Source organism: Pseudophryne corroboree, chromosome 4 (genome assembly GCF_028390025.1).
Source record: "Pseudophryne corroboree isolate aPseCor3 chromosome 4, aPseCor3.hap2, whole genome shotgun sequence".
Lineage (NCBI taxonomy): Eukaryota > Metazoa > Chordata > Amphibia > Anura > Myobatrachidae > Pseudophryne > Pseudophryne corroboree.
Genome location: NC_086447.1, coordinates 488,895,056 through 488,922,011, shown reverse-complemented (window position 1 = coordinate 488,922,011; position 26,956 = coordinate 488,895,056). Strand labels below are relative to the sequence as shown.

The 26,956-nt window shown below is 44.1% G+C and overlaps 1 protein-coding gene across 5 annotated transcripts in view; it reads left to right on the top strand.

Annotated features, from left to right (window-relative positions):
* Window positions 1–26,956, top strand: part of AK9 (adenylate kinase 9) — a 406,441-nt gene that overhangs the window by 230,695 nt on the left and 148,790 nt on the right. For all 5 annotated transcript variants that reach the window (XM_063917113.1, XM_063917112.1, XM_063917116.1 and 2 more), the window contains exons 19-22: window positions 7,045–7,159; window positions 11,605–11,690; window positions 13,185–13,316; window positions 16,003–16,209. In XM_063917113.1, coding sequence (XP_063773183.1) covers window positions 7,045–7,159; window positions 11,605–11,690; window positions 13,185–13,316; window positions 16,003–16,209 — 540 coding nt within the window. The remainder of the gene's footprint in view (window positions 1–7,044; window positions 7,160–11,604; window positions 11,691–13,184; window positions 13,317–16,002; window positions 16,210–26,956) is intronic.

Genomic DNA, 26,956 nt, shown 5'->3' with positions numbered 1-26,956 from the left:
CCTCCCGCAGCAAGAACTGCAGCGGCAGCACCAGTAGCAGCATCTCGCAAACGCCAACTCGTTCCTAGGCAGGCTACGCTTTGCATCACCGCTTTACAGAAGAGGCACACAGCTGACAACCTCTTACGGAAACTGAGGAACATTATCGCAGAATGGCTTACCCCAAATGGACTCTCCTGGGGATTTGTGACATCGGACAACGCCAGCAATATTGTGCGTGCATTACATCTGGGCAAATTCCAGCACGTCCCATGTTTTGCACATACATTGAATTTGGTGGTGCAGAATTATTTAAAAAACGACAGGGGCGTGCAAGAGATGCTGTCGGTGGCCCGAAGAATTGCGGGCCACTTTCGGCATTCAGCCACCGCGTGCCAAAGACTGGAGCACCAGCAAACAGTCCTGAACCTGCCCTGCCATCATCTGAAGCAAGAGGTGGTAACGAGGTGGAATTCAACCCTCTATATGCTTCAGAGGATGGAGGAGCAGCAAAAGGCCATTCAAGCCTATACATCTGCCTACGATATAGGCAAAGGAGGGGGAATGCACCTGACTCAAGCGCAGTGGAGAATGATTTCAAAGTTGTGCAAGGTTCTGCAACCCTTTGAACTTGCCACACGTGAAGTCATTTCAGACACTGCCAGCCTGAGTCAGGTCATTCCCCTCATCAGGATTTTGCAGAAGAAGCTGGAGACATTGAAGGAGGAGCTAAAACAGAGCGATTCCGCTAGGCATGTGGGACTTGTGGATGGAGCCCTTAATTCGCTTAACCAGGATTCACGGGTGGTCAATCTGTTGAAATCAGAGCACTACATTTTGGCCACGGTGCTCGATCCTAGATTTAAAGCCTACGTTGTATCTCTCTTTCCGGCAGACACAAGTCTGCAGAGGTTCAAAGACCTGCTGGTGAGAAAATTGTCAAGTCAAGCGGAACGTGACCCGTCAACAGCTCCTCCTTCATATTCTCCCGCAACTGGGGGTGCGAGGAAAAGGCTAAGAATTCCGAGCCCACCCGCTGGCGGTGATGCAGGGCAGTCTGGAGCGAGTGCTGACATCTGGTCCGGACTGAAGGACCTGCCAACGATTACTGACATGTCGTCTACTGTCACTGCATATGATTCTCTCACCATTGAAAGAATGGTGGAGGATTATATGAGTGACCGCATCCAAGTAGGCACGTCAGACAGTCCGTACGTATACTGGCAGGAAAAAGAGGCAATTTGGATGCCCTTGCAGAAACTGGCTTTATGTTACCTAAGTTGCCCCCCCTCCAGTGTGTACTCCGAAAGAGTGTTTAGTGCAGCCGCTCACCTTGTCAGCAATCGGCGTACGAGGTTACTTCCAGAAAATGTGGAGAAGATGATGTTCATCAAAATGAATTATAATCAATTCCTCCGTGGAGACATTCACCAGCAATTGCCTCCAGAAAGTACACAGGGACCTGAGATGGTGGATTCCAGTGGGAACGAATTAATAATCTGTGAGGAGGGGGATGTACACAGTGAAAGGGGTGAGGAATCGGACGATGAGGAGGAGGAGGTGGACATCTTGCCTCTGTAGAGCCAGTTTGTGCAAGGAGAGATTGATTGCTTCTTTTTTGGTGGGGGCCCAAACCAACCAGTCATTTCAGTCACAGTTGTGTGGCAGACCCTGTCGCTGAAATGATGGGTTTGTTAAAGTGTGCATGTCCTGTTTATACAACATAAGGGTGGGTGGGAGGACCCAAGGACAATTTCTATCTTGCACCTCTTTTTTCTTTCATTTTTCTTTGCATCATGTGCTGTTTGGGGACTATTTTTTTTGAAGTTCCATCCTGCCTGACACTGCAGTGCCACTCCTAGATGGGCCAGGTGTTTGTGTCGGCCACTTGTGTCGCTTAGCTTAGCCATCCAGCGACCTTGGTGCACCTCTTTTTTTCTTTGCATCATGTGCTGTTTGGGGACTATTTTTTTGAAGTGCCATCCTGTCTGACACTGCAGTGCCACTCCTAGATAGGCCAGGTGTTTGTGTCGGCCACTTGGGTCGCTTAGCTTAGTCACACAGCTACCTCATTGCGCCTCTTCTTTTCTTTGCATCATGTGCTGTTTGGGGACTATTTTTTGAAGTGCCATCCTGTCTGACACTGCAGTGCCACTCCTAGATGGGCCAGGTGTTTGTGTCGGCCAATTGGGTCGCTTAGCTTAGTCACACAGCTACCTCATTGCGCCTCTTTTTTTCTTTGCATCATATGCTGTTTGGGGACTATTTTTTTGAAGTGCCATCCTGTCTGACACTGCAGTGCCACTCCTAGATGGGCCAGGTGTTTGTGTCGGCCACTTGGGTCGCTTAGCTTAGTCATCCAGCAACCTCGGTGCAAATTTTAGGACTAAAAATAATATTGTGAGGTGTGAGGTGTTCAGAATAGACTGAAAATGAGTGGAAATTATGGTTATTGAGGTTAATAATACTATGGGATCAAAATGACCCCCAAATTCTATGATTTAATCTGTTTTTGAGGGTTTTTTGTAAAAAAACACCCGAATCCAAAACACACCCGAATCCGACAAAAAATTTTCAGGGAGGTTTTGCCAAAATGCGTCCGAATCCAAAACACAGCCGCGGAACCGAATCCAAAACCAAAACACAAAACCCGAAAAATGTCCGGTGCACATCACTAGTGAATAGACCCCTATGTATGCAGATGCATATTTTCCCATTAGCAAATAGGCATCTTTTATCTGCGACTCTAAATCACCTCTGCTGTATGAAGCTTATGTATTAAGATAAAGCAACTTTGAGGAATTATTCAAGCGATTCATGCGACAGCTGTAATATTTTTTTTTGCTTGTTTAGTTTTTATTTTCCATTTTAATTTCCATTTTAATTCCATTATGTCTCCGGCAATTTTGTTAGAACACTTTAATTAGTTGCAAGAAAGATGACTCATGCATAATTAAGCTGCCAATGTGGATTTTCATTTAGAATTAATTTTAACGTGGGAGATATTGTATGGTGCATTAGCTCATTCTAAATTTGCATACACAATTTGCATTTTGTGCCATTGCTGGTATATCAGCAAATTTCATATTTTCAGTTATGCTCAATTTTATATTTAAATTAGACGAAATCTTTTTCCAACTGTAAAAAGAGGTGTTTGTCATGTTTAGGTTTACTCTTGACAGTTGTAGATTTTCTTACACTATGGCCCTCATTCCGAGTTGTTCGCTCGCAAGGCGAATGTAGCAGAGTTACACACGCTAAGCCGCCGCCTACTGGGAGTGAATCTTAGCTTCTTAAAATTGCGACCGACGTACGCGCAATATTGCGATTACAAACGAGTTAGCAGTTTCAGAGTAGCTCCAGACTTACTCTGCCTGTGCGATCATTTCAGTGCTTGTCGTTCCTGGTTGACGTCACAAACACACCCAGCGTTCGCCCAGGCACTCCCACCGTTTCCCCGGCCACTCCTGCGTTTTTTCCGGAAACGGTAGCGTTTTCAGCCACACGCCCCTGAAACGCCGTGTATCCGCCCAGTAACACCCATTTCCTGTCAATCACATTACGATCGCCGGAGCGAAGAAAAAGCCGTGAGTAAAAATACTTTCTTCATAGTAAAGTTACTTGGCGCAGTCGCAGTGCGAACATTGCGCATGCGTACTAAGCGGATTTTCACTGCGATGCGATGAAAAATACCGAGCGAACAACTCGGAATGAGGGCCCATATACATTTTCTGTAAATATAAATTAAATGTTACATTGGAAAATAATGTTTTATGCTAGATATTAATGTTTTTTTCTTGATATTATGGTCAGAGCAAACAGTTTATACTCGTCTTTTGTATTTCTGAATAAGCTGAAGAAGTGCTGCAAACACCTTCAACCAATAATGAATGCTGCACCCCCAACCAGTTGTGGTTGGACCATTAAAAACTTTGCACAGAGCACTTATTAATTCAAATTATGGAGGTAATTCAGACCTGATAGCTGGGCAGCGATTTTTGCAGCCCTGCGATCAGATAGTCGCCGCCTACAGGGGGAGGGTATTTTCGCTGTGCAAGTGTGCGATCGCATGTGTAGCAGAGCTGCACAAACTGATTTTGTGCAGTCTCTGCACAGCCCAGGACTTACTCAGCTGCTGCGATCACATCAGGCTTTTCAGGACCGGAATTGACGTCAGACACCCTCCCTGCAAACGCTTGGACACGCCTGTATTTTTCCAAACACTCCCTGAAAATGGTCAGTTGCCACCCACAAACGCCCTCCTCCTGTCAATCTCCTTGCGATCGCCCGTGTGAAGGGATCCTTCGCACAAACCCATCGCTAGCCGGCAATCCATTTTGTAACCTTCCATCGCGCCTGCGCATTGCGGTGCATATGCATGCGCAGTTTGGACCTGCTCGCCCGCCGTGCGAAAACGTAGCCTAACGATCAGGTCTGAATCGGCCCCTATGTCAGGCTTTAATGTATAGAGATGCAGTAGCTACATCTAATGAATGTCACCCTAAATCTGAGGATCTCATGCGTTTATCCAATTTGTTTGCTAATTAGGGGTTATCACCCTTTTAGTTAATATTTTCTAATTTTACATGAAGAGAAACTCAACTTAGAGGTTTATTTGCAAAGCGTTGGGTTGTAGAAATCGGTGCTTCTGATTGTGTTAATGCTTAATATTTAAAAGGGCAGTGCTTTTACTAGCAAGACATAGCTAGTAAAAACATTGCCACTAAGACTAAGGGTGGCAGTACTGCTTTGTATTTTACTTTATTATTGCCATGTGGACGGAAAGACACGGATGCCTTGTATGTAGCCTGTCAGGCGGTGACCGATGACGCATTGTCGATGGGGGACAATGCATCTGCCGTGGTGGAGCTAGCATGGCCTCGAGAGCTGGCAAGATCACTTTCTGATTTAGCGCAGCTGGTGGCGCTTCAGCATGCGGATCAAGGGCCGCAGCTGCGTCGGTTCCCTCAGTGCCAGGTCTTGTTAAGGCATAATTATGAGTAAGTCCTTTATATAGTGTCAGTTCTTGGGTGAGCATTGGGGCGTGGGGCCCCCTGAGCTGCTTTAGCTGGGCCACTTCATGGCATCACCACTTAACACTTATATTAACATTTTATATCACTTTATTTGTTTTTTTTATCTATGTGTATTTTCTCACACATTTTTCACGCTTGTAACACTCTTAACACTGAGTAGCTGATTTCACTTATCTGATCCTTTATAACACATCACTGCTATCTTAAATTTGTGTGGTGCACTGGGAGGTGGTTTGACTGAGCTGGTTTGGAGGTGCTCTGTGCCCCAGATGTGGCACCAAGAGTGTGGGAGCAATGGAGACGGTTCTCAAACTGGCATCTGTTTTCAATGGAGACGGTTTTCAGACTGGATCTGTTCGGCAGGGTCCATTTTTGCACGAGGACTATCCTTAGTTGGCTTTAACGACTTGGCTTTTGTGGCCGGGTTTTTAAGGGCCAAGGGTTCCTCTCTGTCAATTGTCCGTACTATGTTGCAGGCCCGGAAAGCAGTTTCTTAGCGCAATTACCACAGGGTCTGGAGAATTTACATCTTGTTTTGTGAAAAGTGTGGGGTTCATGCTTCCAGGTTTCGCCTTTCCCGTTTCTTGGCTTTCCTACAGGATGGCTTGTTCACTGGTTATTGTCTGCGTTCCTTAAAAGGGCAGATTTCAGCTCTGTTGGTTTATTTCCAGCTGCGTCTGGCACTGATTTCTGAGGTTTGCATGTTTTTACAATGAGTGTTGCAAGTTTAGTCTCTGCATTCTCTGCCGGTGGCTCCATGGGATTTGAACCTTGTTCTCTTGGCTCTCAAGCAAGCTCCTCTGTAGCCTTTGGATTCGGTGGACCTTAAGTTCGTTACTTGGAAACTGGTTTTCCTTATGGCTATTTCCTCATATCAGCGGGTCTTTGAGTGGGGTACTTTGTCTTGCAGGCTGCCTTTTCTTATATTCCATGATGATAGGGCAGTTCTTCGGACAACCCTATGTTACAGCAAAAGGTTGTTTCAGCTTTCCACTTGAACCTTCTCAAGTTCAGAAGTTGGTAGGTATGCCATGTCTTTCTCTGACTCTCTGTCTCCCTCTCCATGTCTCTCTCTCTGTCTCTCTCCATGTCACTCTCTCTCCATGTCTCTCTCCATGTCTCTTTCTCTAACTTGTACTTGCCCCTGATTACTGTGTGTGGTGTAAAAGGGGCATTACAGTGTTTGGCATAATGTGTAAGGGGCATTATGGTGTGTAGCATAATGTGTAAGGGACAGTACGGTGTGTAGCATAATGTGTAAGGGGCATTACAGTGTTTAGCATAATGTGTTAGGGGGGCATTACGGTGTGTAGCATAATGTGTAAAGGACATTACGGTGTGTGGCATAATGTACTGTATAAGGGGCATCACTATCAGGAGGAAAAATGCCGTAATAATGTAAAGGGCACGAATCGGTAACAAAAATACAGTATAGTGCTATTGATTGTTTGAGGGAGGGGGCCCCAATTCGGTATCTTGCCTAGGTCCCCATGAGGACTAAATCAGGCTCTGCCTAGACTTGAGCACATTTATACCTGTAAAATGTATTTGAACATCAGCTTTCTGACTCTTGTGTTTATCATTTACAGTATATATACAAAACCACTGTGAATCCTTACTTCTTCTATTAACAGTTTTGATAAGAAATCACAATTATTAAGAAATTGCATCAGAAGAGTTTATCTTTTCTATTAACATTCTAGTAAACTGAGATAATACATATTGTAGGCAATCTGGTTCTCTAAATACAGAGATGATTTGGGCCCAGGCAAAAATGAAATACAAACCTGAGACTCCTACAATGGAACAGTGGCCCTATTGGACTATTAATGGAATACTCACTTGACTGTACCATGGAATACATCTGAATAAGACCTCCCTCAGACATGGACGTAACATTGACTTATTCAGAAAGGTCATCTCCACAATCCACATTTTGCATCAGTTTCCATTTGGTTTAGGTGTTATTTACTCTTGCTAGGTGTAGACAGTTTGATTGCTGTCTTTTTTTAAACTGTGTGCATTTTAGGAAAGTATTTACTGAACAGACTGTACCTGCTGAACGAAGAAGAGATAAATAATAATATACTACAACGGCTTCAGAAGGAAAGAGCAAGAAAGTTGCAGGAAGAAGAGGAAGCAAGGTATTTCTTTATTATTTTAGCCTTGTTTTTTTTACAACCCAGGATTCATACCCACTGCATGTGGCATAGCAGTCAAACACTCTATTCATTGCCCTTACATAGAAAGCTAGAGAATTCTAACTATTTGACATTTTCAAGTACTTAAGTTATCAAATAGTTGGATGTAACTGTCAACATTTTAAAAAGTAAATAGCAGCTTAGCAGCTTTTCCAACACACCCATGAGGTGGCTGCCTAATGTCATTTGTTTTGTTTTTTGGGGGGTGTCGCTGGTAGCCCTAATCCCCAGCCTTCCTTTCTGTTTGATTATAGTGGGTTATATTTTTTCTGTGCAGGGTAAATACTAACTGCTTTTGAATGTAACCCACAAATGTTAGAAAGCTTTATTTTTACACTGGTATAGCCCAGTTGCTTGCTTTTTTGCTTTACTTACAAACATGAATCAGGCCCTTTGTGTTATCCCACAAAGGGCCTGCACAAAAAGTGCCGGCTGCAATCTTGCCAGTTCTGATGTGTGTGTCTCCTCAAAGAAGGGAGAAAGCAGTGAATGTAATATTGTACTGTATGTTCTGTAAGTGTAAATCTACAGATTTATTTAAAGAAAAATGTATCAATTATGTTTATTGTTCAGAAAACAAACTATGTTTGAAACTGGATCGTATATATATATATATATATATATATATATATATATACTATTTAAAACAAATGTATTGATCTTACAACAAAGTAAAAAAGGAACAAGCTCACCGCTATATACATTTGATGTTTAGATTGGGTCCTCTGCTTCTGCTTCTGTTTGATGTCCCTCAGGTAAGCTGGGGAAAAATGTCTAGGTCGTAGCACAGGACAAACGCTGTTCATCTGTAGCCATTGTGTCAGACAAGGGACATGAATGGTATGGTGGCAGGATGATGCAGCCATTTCCATTCCAAATTCAATGTTAGACATGCTGATGGTACAGTACTACATCCTCTTCTTCTGCAACAGTGCGTCTGGCATAGGTGGGAATACTGGAGAGAATGGGCCTCAGGATGTCCTCCAGCCTCAGGAGTGCTGTCCTCCATGAGCTGCACGATTTTCACTGGCACTGGGCTCATTTCTTTCTCTTTCTGATGATGGTCCAGCTCTTTTTCTTCTCAATGATGGTCCAGCACTTTCTATTCCCGATGATGGTGTCGTTCTTCCTGATGATGGTCCACCATTGGATGGTCTGCGGCATCTTGAACTCAGCTATGTCTCACTGATATTATGGTTTGTTCCTCCATTTCCAAGCAGCTGGGCTAACTCCCTTCGTCTCTGTTGTAGCTGGTGATAGTACTGTAAAAAAAAAAAAAGAGCGTAAGAAAAAGCACAGATGTGATTGTGCGCTGAGATTCGGTCACTGGCAGCAAATGCTAATGAGCAGACGTGATTTCTCTTTGAGGCTCTTTGTCATTCGTCAGTAACAACTTCAACTCAACAAATATCAGTGATCTTGCTGTGTGCCGGGGTTTTATGCCATGGAGAATTCAAATGTGGCATGTGGGCAGCAGTTGGTGATGGCAGTTGCTGATGGCCGTGCTTTACACCAGCATAATCTTTCCACTAATATTACACAGTGATACATGTACTTGTAGGAAATTAGTGGGAGATCAGTGGGAAATTACATGTTAGTGCTGAGGAGTCATTACACCAAGAACGGGGTGATTTGGGGCATCTACTGAAATCTGCACAGTTCTGCTGCTGACCCAGTGATTTCAACTTTCATTGGCTGTCTCTGTGGCCTCTGTTGTGACAGTTGCCAACATTATAACATTATATGGTATATATATATATATATATATATATATGTGTATAAATACACATACATATATATGTGTGTATGTTCCGCATATTATATGTTAGCACAGAAATTATATTATGTTATATTACCATGTGCAAAGGTAATCCAATATGCATGTTAGTAGGGGATGCGGTCTTTAGGTCGACTGCACTAAGGTCGACACTCATTAGGTTGACCACTATTGGTTAACATGCATTAGGTGGACATGGTCTATAGGTCGACATGGAAAAAGGTCGACATGAGTTTTTCACAATTTTTTCATTTTTTAAACTTTTTAATACTTTCCGATCCAAGTGGACTACGATTGGAAATAGTAACCTTGCCCAAAGGGGACATGGTGCACTAATCGGGGTTCCCGATCACTTTACAAAGAAAACAACACCCAAAAAAAATGTAAAGAACTCATGTCAACAGTTTTCCATGTCGATCTTGTTCATGTCTACTAATGACCGTGTCGACCTATTTCTGGTGTCGTCCTAGTTACTGTCGACCATTAGTGGTCGACCTAATGACTGTCGACCTAGCTACTGTCAACCCTATGATCCACACCCATTAGTAGAATAATCTTTCTATAAAAAGGGGATGCAGAGTAGAGAAGCACGATTGCATTAAATTTAATGAATAACAGAAATTAACGTACTTTGAATTAACAACAACTCACATATCATAGATTGCCTGGCTGGAATCCTCTGCATTCTGAATACCCCACTCACTGCTTATAACCTGTATTGACCTAGTCATCTGTCCAATAACTGCACCACTCAAGTAGATGATTTTAGGCACTAGAGCAGTGATTTTCAACCTTTTTTTACTCGTGGCACAGCAAACAATATTTTAAAATTGCCAAGGCACACCATGAGTTCCCCACAGAAAAAAAAACCACACACATTGGCCCTCACAGTAAAAAGAATCCACACATACATTGGCCTACACAGAGAAAACAATCGCATTGTTCCCCACATAAATCATGTTGCTCAATACATAAATCCTATTGCTCCCCACATAAATCCCATTGCTCCCCACAAAAATCATGTTGCTCACACGTAAATCAATCACATTTCTCCCCCCATAAATCCTTATTCTCCCCACATAAATCCTATTGTTCCCCACAGGAGAAATAAAATAAATATTAGCCCCTACTGGTCAACTGTCCTCCTTCCTGTTCCTCAGTGGCGGGGGTTGTTCATAGTGGAGTGCTGCGAATACTGAGCAGCGGGCGGTCAGGCAGGTGTGTGTGGGTGGGCAAGGAAAGCTGTGTATGCAGGCAGGACCTGGAAGATGTGTATGCAGGCGAGTGGGCTGGCTGGGTGGTGAGACGTGGCGGACGTGACCTATGATATCAGCACTACTAATCCTCTAAGAAGAGCCCGGGCCAACAGTTCACTCTGAAGGTGCAGGAAGCTGCTCTGTCTCCGCGGCACACCTTGCAACTGCTCGCGGCACAGTAGTGTGCCACGGCACACTGGTTGAAAAAGCCTGCACTAGAGGGACGGGTTAGCCCTAGCCATTAACCCCCCCCCCCCCCCACCCCCTGAGTCTTAGCCCTAGCCCCCACCACACGTGCGTTTGAGTAGGGGAGGAGTAAAATAATTACCCTGTCCCCTGTCTGCATTTTCATATTCGGGATGCCGGTGTCGGTCATTTGACCGCCGACATCCCGTATCGCACCCCATATAACAAACAATACAACACTAAGGTGGCGCCTACTATAGTGTTGTAAGTCTTGTACTCCTTTATTGGACAAAATTGGCATATAATGGGGGTCATTCAGTTGCGGTTGGAGTTGCTGCTGCTTACATAGAAGAAGCAGTGATAGCACTATTATGGTAACGCAGCAGGAGACGTCACGACTGCTGCATGCATTACTGACCCGAGCTGCATCCTAGGATGTAGAATCAGATTATCTCTTAACACTACCAGCTGGCTGCCTGACCTGTGGGGTCACACAAGCAGGCCAGCACAGCTGCTACATAGAGGCCAGGAAATCTCCATCCTCTGACGGAGATCCTGGCCTCTTCCATCCCTAGCAACAGCAGGGACATGCCTGAGTTTGGATAAAAGGGGGCCATCGCTGCCCCATCCCCGCCCTTAAATGACATCAAACTGTCAGTCACTAATAGTCTGATGTCACTATGCGTCCATCTTCACAGGACCCATCCGTGCACGCACAGAACGGGTCCTACACATGCGCAAAGTACTGGCAATTCAGTAAAAAAAATTGGTACTTTGCTACGGACATAGCAACTCCAACCACATTGGAATGACCCTCAAGATGCCTACATTTCTATACAATATATGGCATACTCCAGGGTTAGCACTGACGAAAATAAAATATCATTGAAACGTTGGCTAAGTAAACAGTGCATTGTGATGCTTGTTATTAGCCTGTGAGTGCCGCAGCTGGAGCATGCTTTTTATCCCTGTCGGTATGTGAGGGAACTGGTCCATGATCTCAGTATCTGCCATGAGGTCTTAATAATCTCTGGGTAATGGATAAATAATTGTTTCACCACTTATCAACATATCAGAACTTTGTTATAACATTTTTTCTAGCATGTTCCATTTATTATTATTAAATGTGCAAAACAGCTAAAATAGCAAACTGTATCATATATTTTTAGAAAAGAACAGCAAGAAATAATGAAATTTCAAGACAAACAAAAGGAAAGGCTAGAAGAGTCACAACACAGAGAAGACAAGACAGAAGGTTAGTTCAATGATTACATTCCCCAGCATAATGCTGCTGAATTAATAGTAATGCTATTTATACAGAATTTACATTTTGTGTAGTCTGATGGTGACTAGCTTCACCCCAATGATACAGTAAATATGAAATTAAATGTAAGGTATATCATACAGTTTAAATTAATATAAAAAGCACTCCATAATCTAAATATACAATCTTTTCTTCCAATCCATTCAACATTGAGAATAATGGGCCCTACACATTTGTCGATCTGCCGCTGAGCTGCCCCCGTCACCCGACTCCATAGCAGTGCAGGCAAATATGGACGAGATCGTCCATATTGGCCTGCATGCACAAGCGACAGGGCACCAGCGATGAACGAGCGCAGGGCCGCACATCGTTCATCGCTGGTGCCTCTATACTGAAAGATATGAACGTTATCTCGTTCATTAATGAACAAGATCGTTCATATCTTTCAGTGTTCTCACCCAGTGTATAGGGCCCATTAGATACATGATATGAGATTTGCCACAGAATAAGGAAATGTTGCAAATACATTAATATGGCTAATTAATGGTGTAACCTGGGAGGAGAGTCTGTCAAGGTTCAGCTTATTTAGTGTGAAAAATAGACTGATAATGGACATTTTGTCATTTTTCAAGTTCATAAGGTTTATTTCCAAACATACGTATGCTCACCAGAACTGTAATTGTATTACTGCTAAAGAGCCTATGGCTGGGTAACACATTAGGACAATGTGTATCCCAGCCGACCCGAGGACCGATACAGCAGCGCAATATATCGTTACCCACCACATTCACCAGCAAGGCTGTGTGCCCACATAAAATGAAAAACACTTCCTAGCCTCCATCAGTTTGTTTATAGAATCCAGTCCTGGAAAATGTAACCTTATTTATATACTGTAAACCTAGAAATTCTCCAATCTGCTTAACTCCTCCTTATATATGATGCAAACTTTTTTCCTGCTCATGTCACCATCTTGGTCCGCACATCCATGTGCTTACACATGCTCAAAAGTAGGTATATGACATAATAAACAAGCATAGATGAGTTGTGATAATATTACCCAAAATTAGATTTCCAGTTGTTCAAATTGTCTACTGTTCTCTAATGCTTGGTCTGGTCTGTTACAATATATATAAAAGCTTACTCATTTCAACACAGTCATTGTGTACATCAGAGCAGTTAATATTTATAGCCCAGTAAAATCCATAGGTGTCATGTTTTATTACATTTGTCAATGTGTCGCTTTGTTCATATCCTGCTTTTATTCAGTTATGATCTTATTTACCTTACCATTTATTTTGCATCTTACATTATACACAAATAAAGGGTAGGCAGACATTCTAGTAGACTGAAATTAAAGATTGCCATTTTTATTTTGTTTTGGGTAGGAATTAAAAACTTGTACAAAATTTACGTGTATCAAGGACACCAGCATAACTTTATATGGTGACAGAGTCAATGTAACATTTTTTTTTTTTTTTTTGGCAGATACTGGTGACCAAATTCCAACGGATCAAGTTGATTCCCAAGAAACCATTTCTGTAAAAGAGACATCAAAGACCAGTGTTGTGGAGACAGACCCACAAACAGATCTGGACCTGCCATTGGATTCAGAACCAGGTTGGCTAATTATTTTTTTCTCAGTGAGATATCCCATATTTGAAACTATTGTTTCCTTATATTAATAATTTTACTACTCATATACTATACTTTTTGTAAATATCTGTCCATATAATATTGAATAGATAATGAATTATGTTTTGAGATATGGTTGCAGTTCAGAAATAAAAATAAAATAAAAGCTAGAATGCTAAATAAGATCACTTTGACAATTTCTAGTAACAGAACCCTACATGCAAAGGTTTTATCAGCCATTCAGGGGTTCTAAACGAGTTCCCCATGGTTACCATTAGAACTACTGGGTCAATTTTTTTTGTTTTAATAATTAGACCTTGCCCTAAACTTATGACCTCAGGCCAATAAAATTCACTATAAGAGCTGTTTGCCTAACCTCCTGGTACAATTTTGAGATGTTTTTCAAAGCGCCCCCCCCCCTTCTTCTGGGATACAGTCGTTAGGTCGACACAACTTAGGTCGACAGTCATTAGGTCAACCACTGAAGGTCGACATGCATTAGGTCGACATGGTCAATAGGTCGGCATGGTCATTAGGTCGACATTTACTAGGTCGACAGGTCAAAAGGTTGATATGAGTTTTTCACATTCTTTTTCAGTTTTTGGACTTTTTCATACTTTACGATCCACGTGGACTACAATTGGGAATGGTAACCTGTGCCGAGCGCAGCAGTAGCGGAGCGAGGCACCTTGCCCGAAGCATGGCGAGCAAAGTGTGCCATGCGAGGGGACACGGTGCACTAATTGGGGTTCCCCGTCACTTTTTACGAAGAAACCGACACCAAAAAAAGTCCAAAAACCTATGTCGACCTTTTGACCTGTTGACCTAGTACATGTCGACATAATGACAATGTCGACCTATTGCCCCTGTCGACCTAATGCATGTCGACCTTCAGTGGTCGACCTAAGTTGAGCCGACCCAACAACCCATACCCCTTCCTCTGAGGTTAAACATATTGTTAACTGTTAACTGTGTTTGCCTCTTCTAATGCTGCATCTTTTACCTCACCTTACTGACCCACTTCGGCTATTTCTGAAGACCAACTTGAGGGTTCCTGAGTTCCACGAACCAGACAGCTTCCCCTTTTTTTCTCAATGTTTGGCTGTGTTATTACCTTTGTGTTTTCCTCCACTGTTATGTTGTAATGGCTCAGAGCCGTGGCACTCGTAGTGTCAAAATTCTCATTTAATCAAATTTACTGTGCCCCACCTGGTATGTTAGCATGGTATTAACCATTCATTGTTCCATAACCTTATTTGATACATTGCTTCAGTGCCATAACTAGACATTTTAGTGCTGTGTGCAAGAAAGAGGATCGGCGCTTCCCCCTTCATTACCACCACCAAATATAAAACAGGGCCAATGCGCGCAGTGGGCATGCAACAAAAATATAGGGGCTTGGCTTCATGGGGAAAGGGTGTGGCCACATAGCTCCCTTTTACACAGTATGGCAGTCAGAGCTCCCTTTTACACAGTATGGCAGGCAGAGTTCCCTTTTACACAATATGGCAGGTAGAGTCCATTATTACACATTAGGCAGGTAGAGTCCCCCTTGTACACAGTATGGCACGTAGAATTCCCCTTTTACACAGTATGGCAGAGCAGGCAGAGTCCCCCCTTTTTGAGACATTAGGTAGCAGAGTCAGGGAGAGAGGGGGGTGGGGTGTGTGTGTGTGTGTTTTTGTTCGTGTGTTTTATCACCTGTACAGATGCTCTGCCATCCAGCTGCAGTGGCTCTCACAGGCGTCATGACCACTGACAGCGCTGGCTCACTTATGGGACCTGTACCGCTCCCTCTCCATTGCATGTGTGCACGGGCGGAATTAGAGGCAGCAGCGGCTCACATCTAGGAGCTGACGCCTGCTGTAGCGCTCACACTGCCTCTTCATCACAGAGGCGGCGTCGGCAGCTCTCACAGGCGGCATTACCGCATAAGGCTGTGTCCCCGGACCTTACAGAGGCGGCGGCGGGACACAGGCACCTGCGGAAAGTGGAACTTCCACTACTACGAAATATAACAGCCGTACGTGGGGGTGTGCTGCCAGATGGTGCGCCTCCACTGCAGTTGCGCTGTGGGCAATGCACCATCGGCACCCACCTAGTTACGGCCCTGCATTGCTTCATTCTACTATATCTCTGTTTGTATTGCATGATCTCTTTCCCAATAAAAACAAAAGAAATATAACTAAATAATAAGCATCATTTTAAAAGGGCAGTACCTTGCTTCCCCAATTTATAATAATGTAGGAAACATTCACACAGCACAGTGAAACCATTCCTTTTTGTAGCTATTCTGCTCTCTCAAAAGAAAATTGATGTCATCTACTTTGTGATATGATTGCAAGTTACCACATGTATGGCGGAGATTTACAAACCCTTGATGATCCGCAGCTTTGACCTATGGATTTAAATTGGCAATTGTGTTAAATGCTAAACCATGCTTGTTTGCATTTATTAGAGTTGTTGTTCTAAATTCATCGGTCATTGCTGTGGATCAGTGGAAGTTGTGGCAACCGCAGGTTACTAAATCTACCCTATGGTATATATAAATCTGGTGACTTACTATATGAAATAAGCTGTGTCTTAAATTTGGTTTATGGCATTTTTCTCTTTTGTGCACAGATTGCTTGTAATCAAACAATTACAATGTTAGATTTTCATTTGTACCCAGAAATCACTTTACCTGAGGTTCCTGAGGGGGGATTTCCAGATGTACCCGAAATAGAACCACTGAAGGCGTTCGTAAACACATTTAATGAAGAGTGGCAACTTCTGGAGCCAGTGTTCACTGACGCATCTCAAGTAAATGTTGCTTACCTGGAAGTGGTTGATAAATCACCAGAAACACTTCTACAAGAAGCTGTCACTTGTATGACAAGTGAGTTTGGGGGAAATTTACTAAAGTTCATTGTCAGAGGGAAGAAGGAGAATTGTGATTTGCTGTTATTTAGGATGTGTGATATGTACCACTGTGAGCAGAGAGAAAGTGTATTTTCACATTACTGGTAAAAGTAGTTGGCATTTAGAGCAGGCCAGACACGGAGGATGCCTGGCATTTAGAAGCATTTAGTAACACATGTGTGATGTTAGTGTATTAGAATGCTTAACATTTATAGACACTCCCTTACTAATGTGTAAGCCTGAATCTTCAGTGATGGTCCCTGGGACCAGGGGGATGCTGGGAAGTGGGTGGTCCAGTGTGCAGTGTGCCTGGAGTTGATGATGAAATAAAACAGCACAGCAGTGAACTCACATGTCTCTGTGTCCTTATAACTGGATTTACAAACATATGAACAAAACATGGTGTAAGAAGTTTAACTTGGACTGCTAGTGCTCTCAGAGTGTGAAAGAATCTTGCAGAAGTCTGTAAGGCTGTGATACTCAGTGTCTGCAAAGCCTGCCGTGTGCTCCTCTCTTCAAACAGTGAGTAACCATGGATAAACTGGCTCCTCCAACCGGCATGCTGATGTCTGGTAACTTGTCTGATAACTGGGAAAGATTTAAGCAAAGGTTTAATATATATCTTGCTGCATGTGGAGCTGATACAGAGGCTGACAAAACTAAGGCATCCATTTTCCTCCATGGAGAGGATGTGCTGGACATTTATAATAGAGGATGTGCTGGACATTTATAATAGTTTTCAGTTTGCTGGGGGCAGAATATGGTGCTATCTTCTATAATGCAAAAGTTTGAAGATTACTTTGTGCCAAGAAAAAATGTGACATATGAAAGATATAAGTTTTTCACGTGATCAGAATTCTGTAGATGGATTTGATCAGTATGTTACAGAGCTGCAATCACTCAGTAAAACCTGTGAGTTTGGTGATTTAAAGGATTCACTGATTAGAGATCGTATTGTCTGTGGAATACCTGATAATGGACTCAGAGAGAGACTGCTGAGAGACCAAGACCTAACACTAGACAAGGCAGTGATTATGTGTAGATCTGCAGAAATAACTAGATTCCAAGCCAAAACGTTATACAAGGAAGTTGATGCTGCTGTCCATGTAGTGCAGAAAACAGAGCCAAGCAAACTTCCATTCTCAAGAATTAAGCAGTCTAAGCCACAGTCTAATAAGGAAATGTGTAGTAGATGTGGAAATACTCACAATCCTAAAATGTGCCCGACTTATGGTAAAACCTGCATGAAATGTGGTAGACTTAATCACTTTGCCAAATGCTGTAAAATGAAAAGTGAAACAACCAATGTGCATGCTGTTAAACAAACAGAGGAATTCTTTGTGGAGTGCATTGAACTTTGCAGTGCAGATAAGAAAGAATGGATTGTCCCTTTAACTGTGAACGAGATTGTCATTCCCTTTAAGCTTGATACTGGCGCGCAGGTGAATTTAATATTGTTTCAAGACTATAAGACTTTTAGAGTAAAACCTAAAATTCATCCAGCCAAAGTGAAAGTTACAGGGTACACTGGGGAGGAAATTCCTGTGAAAGGTACATGCTTAGTGACACTGAAATATAAGGGACAACAGTTTAAAACATCTCTACTGATTGTGGATAAAAATGTGCAACCGATTCTAGGATTAAGTTCCTGTGAGAAACTAAGCTTGCTAAAGAAAGTTTTTATGGTGACATCACAAGTAGAAGATGACTGCAAATCGATGTTTACAGAATACAGAGACTTGATTGAAGGTCTAGGTTGTTTGCCTGGAGAGCATAATATAAATATAGACACGCAAGTTTCTTCAGTGATACACCCCTGTAGAAAAGTGCCGTTTGCGCTGAGAGAAAAACTGAAACAAAAGATAAATTGCATGGAAGCCTTGGGTGTGATACAGAAAGTTGATGAGCCTACTGAATGGGTAAGCTCCTTAGTAATTGTTGAAAATAAAAATGGACAACTCCTAATATGTCTAGACCCCAGATATTTAAACAAAGCTATTAAACGAGAACATTTCAAACTACCAACCAGAGATGAAATCATGTCGCAATTTGCGGGAGCAAAATGGTTCAGTAAATTGGACGCATCTTCAGGATTCTGGCAAATGAAGATAGATGAGGCCAGCTCAAAGCTTAGTACATTTAATACAACAGAAGGTTGATACAGATTTCTTCGACTACCATATGGAATATTGTCTGCTCCGGAAGTATATCACAAAAAGATACACATGATTTTTGAACATATTCCAGGTGTTGAAACAATGATGGATGACATTATTGTCTGGGGAAACAAAAGGATAGATAATTCTCAGTGCGCTAAAGAAAGGCAGCTAGTTAGTGTATTAATCACACAGAGGTAACTCTCATGTGTACCTCCACCCAGAGAATAATCTCAAGTGAACTGCAAAATGATGTGATCATACATACAAGCGCCCAGAGAAGGGACTAAATGATGGTTCAGAGTCCTTCCGCAGTCAGTTTTCAATGTTATTATAACAAAGAAAAAAAGTGCATATAGTGATGTACCGTAAAAAACATTTAATATACAATCACATAAAACATGACAATGGTTAAAACATAAAGTGCATGGAATCCAAAGTGCAGAGAGTGTCCAAAGTGCGTAATTACCAGCAGCAGGTTAATTCAGGCAGGAGGTTTTTTGTTCCACGGCAACTGCAAGTGTCACTTCCTCATTTGGCTGTCCTGCAGACTGTCACACTCGGTCTCCTTTGGATAAAAAAGCCTTTTTGACAAAAAACCTCCTGCCTGAATTAACCTGCTGCTGGTAATTACGCACTTTGGACACTCTCTGCACTTTGGATTCCATGCACTTTATGTTTTAACCATTGTCATGTTTTATGTGATTGTATATTAAATGTTTTTTACGGTACATCACTATATGCACTTTTTTTTGTTTGTTATAATAACATTGAAAACTGACTGCGGAAGGATTATTGTCTGGGGATCTACAAAGGAAGAACATGATTCTAGATTGAGACAAGTAATGAAACTTGTCAAGAAAGTGAATCTAAAGCTAAACAAAGAGAAATGTGAATTTGGCATGAATACACTTACCTTTATGGGCGACGTGGTCTCGGATCAAGGTGTAAAACCAGACACAAGGAAAATATCAGCCATAGTGAACATGGAACGTCCTAACAACAAAGACGACGTCAGAAGATTCCTAGGAATGATTACTTACTTCGGAAAGTTTATTTCTCAACTCTCTGAACGAACAGCCTCTCTTAGATGGTTGTTGGACAAAGATAACGAGTGGATGTGGTCACATGAACAAGAAGAAAGTTGACAAAACTTGAAACAGATCATTACAGGGCAACCAGTGCTAAAATTCTTTGATCCTGCGAAAAGAATAAGAATTTCAGCAGATGCTTCGCAATTTGGCCTAGGCTCAGTGCTGTTACAAGAACATGAGGATACATGGCAACCAGTAATCTATGCCTCAAGAGCACTGACAAGTGCTGAAACAAGGTATGCTCAAATAGAAAAATAACTTCTAGCGATCACATATGCATGTGAGCGATTTCATCAGTTTGTGTATGGTCAAACATTTGCAGTGGAAACTGACCACAAGCCATTGGTAGCTATCATGACTAAATCATTACATGACTGTCCCATGAGAATTCAACGAATGCTTATCAGACTACAGAAATATGATGTACACTTGCTGTACTTGTGGCCCGGCAAATACATGTACATTGCTGATACACTTTCTCGTGCTGTGGACAAAAGTGAAGGTTCCAAAAGTCTGATGGATGAAGAGATAGAAGCCTATGTTAATTTGATCGTAGCTTCTCTACAAGTGTCTCTTGCAAGACAAGAACAGATTAGGAAAGAAACTGAGACAGGTGACACAATGAAAGTGTTGAAAGATGTCATTCTGAAAGGTTGTCCAGCAGAAAAACATGCGTGCCCGCTGTCTATCCATGATTATTGGATGTACCGCAGTGACCTTACAGTTGTCGATGGTATTATTTACAAAGGCAATAGGTTTGTCATACCTGTACGACTAAGAAAAACTATGCTGTGCAAGATACATGAAGGCCACTTAGGAGAAGAAAAATGTAAGCGGAGAGCGCGTGAAGTTATGTATTGGCCAAGAATGAACCAAGACATAGCACAGTCTACAGCTACATGTGAATTATGTCTTACGTATAGACCAAAACAACAAATCGAGCCACTGAGTCCTCACGCAGTGCCAGAGAGACCGTACCAGAAAGTTGGCGCAGATTTGTTTGATTGTAATGGGAAAATGTACATTGTCGTGACTGATTATTACTCTAACTATCCTGAGGTGAAGACACTATATACAACTACTAGTAAAGCCGTAATCAATTGCATGTAGTCAATCTTTGCAAGGCATGGTGTTCCTATGGCAGTGTTCACTGACAATGGTCCTCAGTTTTCCAGTGCTGAATTTAGACAATTTGCTGATGAGTGGGAATTTGTCCATACTACGTCAAGTCCCCACTATCCACTCTCAAATGGGTTGGTGGAAAGTTCAGTAAAAACTGTAAAGAGTCTCATGAAAAAAGCTCAGGAAGGTAAAGAAGATTTCTACAAAAGTCTTTTAATCTACCGCAGTACACCTTTACAGAATGGACTTTCTCCTGCACAAATGCTGATGGGAAGGAGGATTAGAGCAAATCTCCCGATACATGATGAACTGCTTAATACACATAACTCAGCATTGGTCAGACTGACTAAGGAACATCAACAGGCGAAACAGAAACTGTTCCATGACAGGCGAGCAAAAAGCTTATCTGATCTAAAATCGGGTGACCAAGTCTTTCTCAGAGATCACGAGAAAGGTATTTGGGTGCAGAAAGGTATTGTGCAAGCACAAGTAGCACCAAGATCTTATACTCTACGTACAGAGCGTGGAACGGAAGTAAGAAGAAATCGGGTGGATTTAAGATCTCAACCTGGACAACAGCATACCTGCACCGTGGGAGTTTGGCGGGGGGGATGGTCACTGGCCTTGCGAGGTGTCAGAGCTGCTTCCCCGCTGCAGGACCACCGTCCTTAGAGGTTGTTTGTTCAGCGGGGCACTGCGCCTTAGTTGTCGCAATCGCAGCATGCCGCACACCCCTAACATATGCCTGAAGGTGACATCTGTGGTGAGTACAAACCGGGGGCCCCACTAGGGGGGTCCCCTGATTCACAGTGCGGCTGAACGCGAGTGCGGCATACAGGACCCTCCTGGGGGGACCCGCCAGAGCCCCCCATGTAAACTGGCTTGGAATAGCTTAAACTAGCGCTTGTGTGATGTTTTTAAGCAGAATAGGAGACCTTGCCAGTATAAAAATCACTGTAGCTCTGGCGCCAGTGGGGAGTGGGGGGGCGAGCTACCTCAGACCGGGACCAGAGGCATTTTGGCACCTTCCTCTGCTTAATGGAGCAGCAGCAAGCACATACAGCTCTTCCTAACTCACAAGACACAATGGGAAACTAGTACAGGGTGTAGGAAAGGGGGAGAGCCGCTATTGTACACAATCTATGTCCTACACAGGACAGAAATCATTAGTGTTTCACTTTGTTATAGTTATCTGACAGCCTCACTGGGGCTGTACAGCAGGGGTGTGCTGGTGTCTCTCTGTGTGTGTCTCCTCTCACATACAGTAAGGGCAGGCTTGATCAGTATTACTGTCTGTGTATGTAATTGTGATTACTGTAAACATGGGTAAACACAAGCTATGCAGTGTCTGCCACACCAGAGTCTCTCTCTTATCATCTGATTCGGTTTCATGTAACAATCCAGCCAATCTTCACAACTTAGTGAGGGGGGCTGGGGGAGAGGGTCCAGAGCCCTCCTGGTTACGGGCTCTTAAGACTATGATGTCTGATATGCAGGGGCGTTTTAAGAGAGGAGGAGGCCCGTGTTCAGCCTCCTCCGTTCGGGGCCCCTCCCCTCTGCCCGGAGCGCTGTAGAGTCTGAGCACTAGAGGGCTCAGACTCTACTGCGCATGCGCAGATCTCCGGGAAAATGGAGCAGCGGACATTTTCCCTGAGATTTCTCTACTGCGCATGCGCAGAACTCTGTGAAAATGGCCGCTGAGCCATTTTCACTGAGTTCTAAATGCGCTGCGGATGCCGGTGCTGGACTTCGGAGGGGTGAGTATTTTAAAAATGGGTGCAGTGTGTGTGGTGGGGGCCCCCTCTGGACTCACGGGCCTGTGTGCACCGCACACACTGCACCCATTATAGAAACACCAGTGCTGATATGTGATCGCAACTCACTGCTAATGTTCAGAAAACTTAGCTACTACAGCAGGCTGTTGCAGATTTAGCTGCTAGGGCAGATGTTATACAGCCCCCCTCTCTAGCTCAGGACAACAAAAGCGTGGTTTGCCTGCTCTACGCTTTAATTCAGATGAGGAAATACAGGAGGATGGGGATGACTTGGATCCCGTTAGTGGGGATTCCACTGCTGCTCAGGGTATTGAACCCCTCATTCTGGCTATACGGGATGTGTTAAGGCTCCCTCTAGAGGACGCTGTGTCACAGCAGCCGTTTTTCTTTACACAAAACAAGCCTAATGTCACTTTCCCTGATTCTGCAGAGTTAGATGACCTATTTAAATTAGCCTGGAAAAATCTAGACAAAAAATTTACTAAGATGGGAGTTCTATTTAACATGGGATGTTGCCCATAGCAACCAATCAGATTCCAGGTATTATCTTCTAGAAGGTGCTAGATAAATGTAGAATCTGATTGGTTTCTATGGGCAACGTCCCATCTTTAATAGAACTTCCATCTTAGTAAATTTACCCCCAAGTGTCAAAAAGATTTTTGCACACTTTCCCATTTGCTTCTGAAGGTAGGAAATTCTGGGAAGAACCCCCGGGGGTTGAAGTATCAGTCTCCCGACTGTCTAAAAAGGCGGTGCTGCATGCCCCGTGCTCCTTTACCATAAAGGACACTGGGGACAGAAAAATAGAGACTACACTAAAGTCTATCTACACAGCAGCTGGTGTATCGCAAAGGCCGGTCATAGCGGGATGGTGGATGTCTCATGCTATTCATACATGAGCTACTCAGATTCAGGAGGGCCTCTCCGGGGATATGCCTCTGGTCACTATGGTGACTCACCTGAAGCACATTCAGGACACTGCATGCGTCTTGTATGACTCACTCAAAGAGATGGACAATATTAATGCTAGGACTTCTGCCATGGAAGTGTCGGCACACAGGGCTTTGTGGTTGTGTCAGTGGATAGCAGACGTTGAATCCAAGCGCAGTGTGGGATCCCTCCCCTTTTCTGGGGAATGGCTCTTTGGGGTTCAGTTGGATACGTGGATTTCCAAAGTCACTGCTGGGAAATCCACGTTTCTCCCCTCTGGGGCCCCGCCGGCTGGGCGTTCCTACCCGGGCGACAGATTTCGATCTAGGGCCAGAGGTGCCTCCAATGCAAATAGAGGCACCAGAGGTAAGTCAAAAAGACCTGCAACCACCGGTTCTCAGGAACAGAGCACCAGTTCTGCTTCCACTAAGTCCTCAGCACGACAGTGCCCAAAGAGGACATCTCGAAGTGGGAGCTCGACTTCGTCACTTCAGCCGCATCTGGGAAAACTCCTGCCAGGATACCTGAGTAAGGGACCTCATTTCTCAGGGCTACAAGCTGGAGTTCGACGATGCTCCTTCCCAACGATTTTTCAAATCAAGCTTGCCAGCTTTGGAGGATCCGCAAGTTACGTTGCAACAGGCCATACAAAAGTTGGTCCAGTCCCACGTCATTGTCCCAGTAGCAATACCACAATGAGGCAGGGGTTATTACTCCAACCTGTTTGTGGTACCGAAGCTGGACGGCTCGGTAAGACCCATTTTGAATCTAAAGTCCTTGAACCCTTACCAAAAGGTTTTCAAGTTCAAAATGGAATCCCTGAGGGCAGTGATTGCAGGCCTGGAAGAACAGGAATTCCTGGTTTCCTTGGATATCAAGGACGCCTATCTTCATATTCCCATTTGGCCACCTCATCAGGCTTATCTGAGATTTGCCCTACTGGACGATCACTACCAGTTCCAGGCACTACCCTTTGGCCTGTCCACGGCTCCAAGGGTATTCACAAAGGTGATGGTGGAGATGATGTTCCAACTCCGGGTCCGGGGGGGTCAATTTTGTCCCTTACCTGGACTATCTTCTGATAAAAGCAAGATCCAGGGAGCTTTTATTGCTCCATATCGACTACACTATCAAACTTCAGTCATGCCTTGGGTGGATTCTCAATCTATAGAAGTGCCACCTGGAGCCAACTCAGCGGCTCCTGTTCCTGGGGATGTTACAGGATACAGTGGCCCAGAAGGTGTTCCTCCCGGAGGACAAAGTGAGAAAACTTCAGGATATGGTCCGCATGGTGCTCCGACCTGCTCGAGTGTCCATCCATCTTTGCATCAGATTGTTGGGAAAGATGGTTGCCTCATACGAGGTGATCCAATATGGGAGGTTCCATGCCAGAACATTTCAATTGGATCTCCTGAGCAAGTGGATGGACGTAGTTTTGGGATTCAGGATTGGACCCTCCTCACGATGAATGCGAGTCTGCGTGGATGGGGAGCTGTCACCCAAGGGGCACAGTTCCAGGGCAGGTGGTCAGCCCACGAAGCCCTCCTTCCGATCAACATTCTAGGACTTTGGGTGATCTACAATGCTCTGCTTCAGACCTCTCCATTGCTCAGGGATCACGCAATCCAAGTTCAGTCGGACAACGCCACAGCGGTGGCGTACATCAATCGGCAAGGAGGGACAAAAAGCAGAGCCTGCATGCGAGAGGTGGTAAAGATACTCCTCTGGGCGGAAAGAAATGCAAGAGCAATCTTCATACTGGGTGTGGACAACTGGGAAACGGACTTCCTGAATCATCACGATCTCCACACGGGGGAGTGGGGACTCCACCATCAGGTGTTCCAGCAGATCATCCACTGGTGGGGCTGTCCACAAATAGACATGATGGCTTCTCAACTCAACAAGGAGCTTCACTGGTATTGCTCATGAACCAGGGACCCTCAGGCGAGGGCAGTGGATGCAGGACATAGCCTTGGCCTTACCGGCTGGTCTACCTGTTTCCTCCGATTCTGTTGCTCCCAAGGGTGCTCAAGCGAAACAGAAATCAAGGCGTCCAGGCAATTCTGATTGCCTCGTAGGGCGTGGTATGCGGATCTTCTGGAAATATCCGTCGAAGACCCTTGGCCTCTACCACTAAGAAGCGATCTTCTTCAGCAGGAACTGTTCATCTACCCGTACTTACGGCGACTTCGTTTGACGGTATGGAGGTTGAGCGGAACATCCTAGCTCACAAGGGCCTTTCCAAGATGGTTATTGCTACCATGGTTCAGGCCAGGTAACCTGTGACATCAAAACACTATCATCATATCTGGAGAAGATATGTCTCTTGGTGCGAGGAACTCACGTATCCACCTGCAGAGTTCCACTTTGGAAGTTTCTTAAGTTTCCAGCTGGCTGGTGTGGATAAGGGCTTACGTCTGGGTTCCATTAAGGTCCAGATTTCAGCTCTCTCAATTTTCTTTCAGAAGAAATTGGCAGTGTTGCCAGACGTTCAGACCTTCTTGCAAGGGGTACTCCACATACACCTCCTTTTGTGCCGCCTATGGCACCCTAGGATTTGAATGTGGTGTTGGAATTTCTACAGTCCTCCTGGTTTCAACCTCCGACGACGGTAGGAGACAAGTACCTCATGTGGAACACGGTGATGTTGCTGGCCCTGGCTTCTGCTAGACATGTATCAAATTTGGAGACCTTATCAAGTAAAAGTCCCTACTTGGTCTTTTACGAGGACAGAGCAGATCTCCGGACTAGACAGCAGTTCCTGCCGTAGGTAGTCTCTACGTTCCACTTGAATCAACCTATTGTGGTTCCGTCAAGTTCTGGCACTTCTGCTCCTTCGGAGACATTGGATGCGGTGCAAGCCTTGAAGATCTATGTCAGGCGAACGGCTTGGATCAGAAAGACGGATTCCTTGTTCGTGCTCTATGATTCGCAGAAAAAAGGGTTGTCCTGCTTCGAAGCAGTCCATTGCTCGTTGACTTAGGCTGACTATCAAACAGGCATATATGTCGGCAGCCTTACCTGTTCCTAAGTCTCTGAAGGCCCACTCTACAAGATCGGTGGGCTCTTCCTGGGTGGCTGCCCGTGGAGTCTCAGCCTTGCAACTATGCCGAGCTGCTACCTGGTTGGGGAAGAACACTTTTATGAAGTTCTACAGGTTTGATACCCTGGCCAAAGACGATTCCCAGTTTGGGCAGGCGGTGCTGCAGCAGTCTCCGCACATTCCCGCCTGTTCTGGAAGCTTTGGGACGTCCCCATCGTACTAAGTCTCCCCAATATCCCTTATGGATGCTAGAGAAAATAGGATTTTAATTACCTACCGTAGACCATAAGGGATATTGGGTGCCCGCCTCAGTGCGTTGACTTTTCTGCAGGTTCTCTTTTCTGTGGTTACCTGTTCAGCTGTTGCTGTTATTGTTACTAGCCGTTACTGGTTGTTGTGTGCTGGTGTATAAATCTCACCACTCCCTGTTATTATGTTCCTTCATTCATATATGTCGTTTATCCTTTGGTACTGTTTTACTTATAACTGCCTGTGGGAGGGGGCATAGAGAGGAGGAGCCAGCACACCCAGTGAAGAAATTTAAAGTGCACCAGCTCCTTTGGACCCCGTCTGTACCCATCGTATTAAGTCTCCCCAATTTCCC